Here is an 8,128-nt window from a genome sequence, read left to right on the forward strand (position 1 = left end):
CACAGCACAGGCTAGCCCAGTCTTGTCAGATATCAAAAGCTAAGCAGGATTGGCCCTGGTTAGTACTTGGATGGGGAACCACCCAGAGGTTCAGGGTTACTACTTAGAGTCAGGCAATGGCCAACTACTTCTGTCTCTTTCTTGCCTTGAAAACCCTACAGGGTCACACCATAAGTCGGCTGTGACTTGATACACGGGTTCACAACAATTACAAACTTCATTCGTTGCTGTAGATTTTCCGGGTTGTGTGGCCGTGGTCTTGGCATTGTAGAACCTGACGTTCCGCCAGTAGCTGTGACTGGCATCCTCAGGGATATAACACAAAAAGATGGAGGGCTCTCTGTGTCAAGGTGACACAATTACAAACTTCTCTTGATACAATAGGATAGGATCCAGACCCCATCGTGGGACCTGCTGATCAGTTTCTGGTACTCATTTACTTCTTGAATTTTAGGAATAAAATCCAATGGGTCTTGGATGGAACGGGAGGGGGGGGAATAGAGAGCTTCAGGTCACTCCCAAGTAGCTGACTGACAAGCAAAGTGTTCTGCCAATCCTGGGCATGTGCATCAGAGCCATGCACTCTTGGCTTGGCCACAGACGCAGCCTGGCTTAAGTTTTTTGGGCTTGGCAACCTCTTCCTGTGCCGGCAGCAAACCCTCCCCTCCTTTGAGAACTGAAAACAAACAGCATCCGTTGGCCAAAGCAGCAACCAGATCCTGGCTTTCCTTCCCCCACTTCTGTGCAAGAGACATTGCCTTTGCATCAGCTGGGAGCACCTCCCAGGAAGCAGCTGCCTCCATCTCCAAACACTCAGCTTGGAACTTTCCGTCATTTCGTGGATCCTCCCATTTTTGTGGCTGATTGCTGCTCTGGTGGCTGTTTTGTGGTAGCAGCTGCCACCCTTTTTCAAGGTGCCTGCAAGCTGAAAACAATGGCTCTGTTGGAGTACCCATCAGAGCCAGGAGGCGGTGAATGCTTGCAGCTGAAGGGAGAGGACATATGGGGGAGTGTACATGTAAACAGTCGTTCAGAACAGGCAGAGACAGGAGAGAGAGCAGCCTGAGTAGCCCAGACTAGCCTAGGCTTGTCAGATCTCAGAAGCTAAGTATGGTTGGCCCTGGTTGGTACTTGGATGGGAGCAATGCTCCCTCTAAGCTGTGGAGTCTCGTGAGCAAAAATTCTACTTTGTGAGCTCCTGGCCTTAAAGTCATGAGCGAGCGATTTGGCTACTGCATAACTTAGTTTGCTCTGAAGCCATCCTTCCTGAGCTAAGACAAAAATGTGTGAGCTGGAGGCTAAAAAAACAGTGAGCTAGCTCACGCTAACTCAGCTTAGAGGGAACACTGGATGGGAGGTCACCAAGGAACTGTTGGGGTGCTACACAGAGGCAGGCAATGGCATCTGCTCATCTCTTGCCTTGAGGACTCCACGAGAGCTTCTCACAAGACAGCCGAGACCTGATGACACTTAATTATTAGAGAGAAGAAACGGAGAGCCATTCATGGAGTAGAGGAGCTTAGCCAGAGGGGATGGGGTTGTACTCTCTTCCTCTGGGGGTTTGATGATCTCTTGCCCTGTAGGAATGCCTCTCTGCTTCCACCTGTGCCCTGCTTGTACAGCCAATGCTACAAAAATGCCACCAATCTCCAGTGCTCTTTTCTCAAAGGGGAATTAACCCAGTAAGTGCTGGCCATAGAACCTCTTGCTGCTGCAGAAGTGAGAAACATGGAACGCTATGAAAGATGGTCCCCAACTGTAGCCTTCCCATTACCTCTTTATGGAGTTGTACTGGTTTATCCTACTACATTTGCCCTGCCACCGTTGCTAGTGACCATATCTTAGCCACAGCACAATGGTCGTTCCCTTCTAGAATTCTGGAAGTCTTCCTAGGGCACCTGTGCGGGGAAACAGACATTGAGCAGCCTGCCACAGTGGCTCACGCAAGCAAGCCCACCATTATCCACCTGTGCTTTCTCTTCGCCTTCTCCAGGCATCCAAATATCTTACGGATGTATAATTACTTTCATGACCGGACTCGGATCTACCTCATGCTGGAATATGCTCCCAGAGGGGAGCTGTACAAAGAATTACAGAAAAAGAAATACTTTGATGACACCAGAACTGCAACTGTGAGTAGAAAGCCAAATGGTGCAATTTTGTTAAGGGGAACCAATTGATGTATAATGAACAAAACCTGGTGGTATCTTGTCTGTTTGCCTGTCTCTTCTGTTGCCTTGCCTTGCCAACAGGTTATTTCCCTTCCTAGCACAGCCTTCATATTAACGTGGGAGAATGAGGCAGTTTTCAAGTTGGCCAAAATAATCATAATGAAAAGAACCAAGCCTTTGGCTGCAGTAATGGAGAGGGCTTGGGGGAATTGAGGACTAGCTACGCAGAGGAAGTTATGGATGTATATGAACATATATGATATGAATCAGACCATTGGTCTATCAGGGTCATTATTGTCTACCCAGACAGGCAGTGGCTCTCCAAGGTCTTAGGCAGAGGTCTTTCACATCACTTACTGCCTGGTCATTTTAAATGGGGATGCTGGGGATTGAACTTGGGATGTTCTGTACACCAAGCAGAGGCTCTTCCACTGAGTCATATCCCCTCCCCGGGTTTAAACGTTTTGATCCCATGAAAACAAGTTCAGGTTGCACTAGATAGCTTCTGCTGTAACCTGCGCATCCCCTTCCAAGAGCACTTCTACTTATGCTTTGAAAACTATTGATCTTGCACAAATGGGAGGGCTCTCCGAAGTGCAGGCTGGATCTGTGAATGGAATTTATTTGCAGGATCCACGCCTGTGTGTCTTGCTGATGTCACGCCACCTGGAAGCCACAGGTGACTGCCTTCCTCACATCTTTGTGACCTACGGTGTCTTTAAAAATAACACAACAAACCACATATGCCCTGTAGAGCTTCCTGAATTCTCATGGGAGTCCAGCCACCACGATGGTTGCCCTGGCAACAGGCAACTAGAAATGGCAGCTAAACTCTCGCTAGAGATGGCACCTCACAGGAATTGAGGAACTAGATGTGAAGCTTTCAAAGAGATCTGAGCAAAGGGATGATAGTTATTTCTTCGGGGGGTAACAGGAGCTTTCCGCTCCAGGAGCTCTTTTTGTAGAAAAAGCCCAGCAGGAACTCATTAGCATAATAGGCCACGCCCAGCAGCAGAAACTCATTAGCATATTAGGCCACACCCCTGACAGCATAGCTCATTAGCACATTAGGACGCACCCCCACGTTACCAGAAGTGTGGTCATCCAGCCACACCCACCTTTTGCTTTTTATTCTGTTTACCTTGTTTGTTGTCAAAACACAGGGCTTTTTTGTAGCAGGAACTCCTTTGCATGTTAGGCCACACACCCCTAATGTAGCCAATCCTAATGAGTTCCTGCTGTTAGGTGTGGCCTGTTATACTAATGAGTTCCTGCTGGGCGTGGCCAACTCGGGAGCCAGCCGGAACTCCGTTCCTGTGCGTTCCTGCCCAAAAATAGCCCTGCCGCTCCTCAAAATCTGCCACCTGAAGTGACTCCTCAGGTTACCTCCTTATACAGCGGACTGTACACAGGGCCAGCTATGCTGTCCCATAGACTTGGACCTAACCACACATTACACCATTTTGGGGTCTGCCGTGGGTCCTGCCAAACCAGATGGGTCCTGGGAAGGCTGTGTTTAGTGCTCCTAGCAAATTTGTGTGTGTGTGTGTGTGTGTGTGTGTGTGTGCGCGCGCACACACACACCTGGAAATCATGTTGACCTCTGGTGACTGACCCCCACTGGGGGCCTGGAGGATATTCAGAGAGATGGCTGAACAAAACCTGCCCCTGTCCTCCCGTCCTGGTATTCCAAGGAAGTCTGCCATCCAAGTACTAACCAGAGTCGACCTCGCTTCGCTTCTGAGATCTGATGAGATTGGGCTTGTCTGGGCTATCCAGGTCAGGGCCTCCCAGCAATTTTTGAAACCTCAGTTCTCAGGTGCACGGGCAATAGTAACAAGGCGTAAACATAAGCAAGTGGATTTCATAGGTACCAGGGCTCCGTTGTGGTCAGGGGAAGCAGTCTAATGGGGTTGATCTGATATCTGTCACAGAGTTTAATGTGAAAGTTTCCATTTTTACTTATCGATCACCAGCTGCTTTCCAAGTGATGTTGTAAGCTAATGCAGATAAGGTTTCTGCACAACTTTAGAGGTGGCTGACTGTCTCTGCATGAAATATTTTGCAGTATATGGAAGAAATATCTGAAGCTCTGATGTACTGTCATGCTAGGAAAGTAATCCACAGAGACATTAAGCCAGAAAACCTTCTGCTAGGCTTAAGAGGGGAGCTGAAGTTGGCGGACTTTGGCTGGTCAGTGCATGCTCCATCACTAAGGTATGCCTCTGTTTAGAACTCCATTTTAAAAAATAATCTTACCCTTATTTGAATGTTCCTTTACCATTCTGACAGATTTGGCCAGAGAGACCAGTGTTTTCCAGGCCACTGGACACAGGGGTTGGGGCAGTGTGTCAAAAATTGTGTGTTTTTCGCTATCAAGTCACAGCTGAGTTATGACAACCCTGTAGTGTTTTCAAGGCAAGAGAGGTGGTTTCCTACCTCTGTGCCACAACCCTGGACTTCCCTGGCGGTCTCCCATCTAAGTACGAGACAGGACCGACCCTGCTTGGCTTTTGAGATCTGATGAGATCGAGTAGCCTGGGCTATCCAAGTCAGGATCTGTTTCAAAAATAGCCACCACCTTCTCATGTGCCAACTCAAACATCCGAGAGAGCAGGTCTATTCAGTGGGGCTTGCAGTATATTGGCTTCATTCCCACTGGGGATGAGAACTCTGCCAGGAAAAAAATTTGCCTGCTTAGACTTTTTGTACCAGAGTCAGTAAAACAAGGTATGTGTTATGTGCCATCGAGTCACTACTGACTTAGGGCAACCCTTATGAATGAAAGACCTGCAAAATCGTTAACACTGCAGTGTTCCCTCTAAGCTGAGTTAGTGTGAGCTGGCTCATGGTTTTTTAGCCTCTGGCTCACACATTTTTGCCTTAGCTCAGGAAGGATGGCTCCAGAAACCATCGACCCACTACTGACTTATGGCAACCCTTATGAATGGAAAGACCTGCAAAATCGTTAACAGCCTTGCCTGTGTCTAACTGAAGGCCGTGGCTTCCTTCACTGAGTCCATCCATCGAATGTTTGATCTTCCTCTTTTCCTTCTGCCTTCAGTCTTCCCTAGCACGATTGTCTTTTCCAGTGAGTCTCGTCTTCTCATAATGTGGCAAAAGTACGATAGCTTCAGGGTAGTCATTTTAGCTTCCAGAGAGAATTCAGGCTTGATTTGATCCAGAACCCACTTGTATTTTTGGCAGTCTGTGTCGTCTGTAAGAGGTTAACTTTGTTATCCTGAGTGCTGTTCCTTTTAGTTTGGCATTTAACTTCCTTTCTTAAAAACTACAGAAGGACAACCTTGTGCGGCACCACAGACTACCTTGCTCCAGAAATGATAGAAGGGAGTCCCCACAATGAAAACGTTGATGTGTGGTGTGTTGGCGTGCTTTGTTACGAGTGTCTGACGGGATATGCTCCATTTGAAGCAGCCACTCGGTTAGAGACATTCAGGAAAATAAGAGAGGTATGTTCTGCGTTTCTAAAACAATGCATTCGTGCAGAAGCTTCGTCATACAGCTGAGAACCCATTCTTAAAGGGGAGAAAATTATGCTTTTGTTAGCGGCCAGATGCACAGGACAAAAACGTTTCCTCCTTATAACGGATGGGAGTCCGTGTTGTATTTTAGGGGCGTGCATTTGACCAGCTTGGGGATTTTTTGCCTCAATCAAATGATAATTGGATCTGAAAGGAACAATAACTTCTGCTCCAAGCATTTTTCCAGCCAAGCCAATATGCTCTTTCACAAAGGCCCAGTTGACTGGGCTTTCGATTACACTGTTTTGTGACTTCAAAGTCATTAGAAGTCCCTTTGAGTTCTACAGCAATGCAAACCAAGGCTGCTTTCACATGGAGGTTTTGCTCTGGTTAGTACCCAAACTGGAGAGAGTTATTTTGGATCATCCACACTGTGTCATCCCCTAACAGCTCACTTTTCAGGTTTTCTTCTGCTTTGCTGTGATCTTTCCCAAAACCTCATTGGAGACTACCTGTTTGGAAAGATCGCAGAGTGCCTTTGCACACCATGTGGATGGGAAAGTATACATTAATGAAGGTCCCAGCCACACTGGCACCATTGCCTTTGCCTTAGCCCCCATGGCCAACATTACCACCCCCTGACCCCTGGAGCGTCCTTTCAGGCTAGATCATTACAGTGCAGTAAATGATCTATGGCCATGGTCTACTAGTTCCTCTGAGTTCATAGCTTTCTTTTTGTTAAAAAAAATATCTCTAGTCCATTTTTCTGTGGAGGTAAAAGGGGAAAGGTGCATTTCTTATATATCCACAATGAAAAGGACTAGAGACTTTATTTTAAAAATGAACGTTGAGACTACAAAGAACTTGGTAGTGTGTGGCAATAGACTGTTACAATCTTATGCTGTAGGGATCTAGCAGTTACCATTCTTTTAAAGCCCTCTGTTAGCAGAGGAGGAAACAGAAGGGGGGGAGGGCTGAAGCAAGGAAAGTGCAGGGGAAACTGCTGTGTGGATGCCACTGCAAATGTCTCTGCATTCAGCGGACGCATTTCAGCTGATGAAACAGAGAATGTCAGATATTGAGCATCAGATGTTACATAGTCTTGCCAGCAAAACCTGCTCTCCTCGGAGTTTCGAGATACCCCTCATTGTAGGTAGGATGGATGGCTCCATATTTATCCTCCCTACAAGCGCCACAACTACGCAGCGCTTTCTCTTTAGCCAGATGCAACACCATGCCATCCGCCATTCTATATGGCAGATTCAATAAAACAGCATATTGCCCCTCTGAATCTAGATGTGTTGAGATGATCTTACATGTTTCGTTGCACTGTCACTTTTATGTAAATATACGCTCTAAATATCTAAACCCTATATTGGCAACATGATGGGTTTTTCGGATTCCCAAGTTTACAAACTTTTGAATGATTCTTCTGTTGAAGTAACTGAGAAGGTGGCTAAGTTCCTTCAATCCACCATGCTGTTCCGCCAAGAATAATTACAATTGTAACCTATGGTTTTATTTTATTTAATGTATCCTCATTCGCCATTAAATAAAATAAAATCATAGGTTACAATTGTAATTATTCTTGGCGGAACAGCATGGTGGATTGAAAGAACTTAGCCACCTTCTCATAGAGACTTTTTTAAAAAATGAACATTGAGAATACAAAGAACTTGGTAGAGTGTGGCAATAGACTGTTACAATAGACTGTTACAATCTTATCATGCTGTAGGGATCTAGCAATTACCATTTTTTTAAAGCCCTCTGTTAGCAGGGGAGGAAACAAAAGGGTGGAAGCAAGGAAAGTGCAGGGGAAACTGTTGTGTGGATGCCACTGCAAATGTCTCTGCATTCAGCGGACGCATTTCAGCTGATGAAACAGAGAAACAGAGAATGTCGGATATTGAGCATCAGATGTTACATAGTCGTGCCAGCAAAACCTGCTCTCCTCGGAGTTTCGAGATACCCCTCATTGTAGGTAGGATGGCTGGCTCCATATTTATCCTCCCTACAAGCGCCACAACTACGCAGCGCTTTCTCTTTAGCCAGATGCAACGCCATGCCACCCGCCATTCTATATGGCAGATTCAATAAAACAGCATATGCGACTAGACATTGCCCCTCTGAATCACTCTTTCCCCCTTGTTCTGGTACGCCAGAACAAGAGCTTCAAATCAGTCAAGGGCTGATCCACAAGTCAAGATTATAATTCTAAGTCTTCACCAAGATGGGTGATGGACAAATCTCCCAGTGCACAATTTCATTCCTGGATTATTGAGTAGGGGAGGTATCCTACTCCACAGTCCAAGAAAAGGTATTCAATGTTATATCAATGTTGGGTTTTCCTACTCCAAGAAAAAGTACAATTGTAACCTATGATTTTATTTAATGTCTCCTCATTCGCCATAGCAACAAGATATATGCAGAGAATCACCATGTGGAAGCATCTTGAGATCCGTCTCTTCTCACTCT

The 8,128-nt window shown here is 46.2% G+C and overlaps 1 protein-coding gene across 1 annotated transcript in view; it reads left to right on the top strand.

Moving 5' to 3' along the window:
* LOC107111923 (aurora kinase C-like) overlaps positions 1 to 8,128 on the top strand; it is a 15,357-nt gene that overhangs the window by 5,382 nt on the left and 1,847 nt on the right. Inside the window, exons 4-6 of the mRNA XM_015412970.1 lie at positions 1,994 to 2,132; positions 4,240 to 4,388; positions 5,467 to 5,641. Of these exons, the coding sequence (XP_015268456.1) occupies positions 1,994 to 2,132; positions 4,240 to 4,388; positions 5,467 to 5,641 (463 nt within the window). The remainder of the gene's footprint in view (positions 1 to 1,993; positions 2,133 to 4,239; positions 4,389 to 5,466; positions 5,642 to 8,128) is intronic.

This window comes from Gekko japonicus, unplaced genomic scaffold (assembly GCF_001447785.1).
Source record: "Gekko japonicus isolate JY-2015 unplaced genomic scaffold, Gekko_japonicus_V1.1 scaffold2085, whole genome shotgun sequence".
Classification (NCBI taxonomy): domain Eukaryota; kingdom Metazoa; phylum Chordata; class Lepidosauria; order Squamata; family Gekkonidae; genus Gekko; species Gekko japonicus.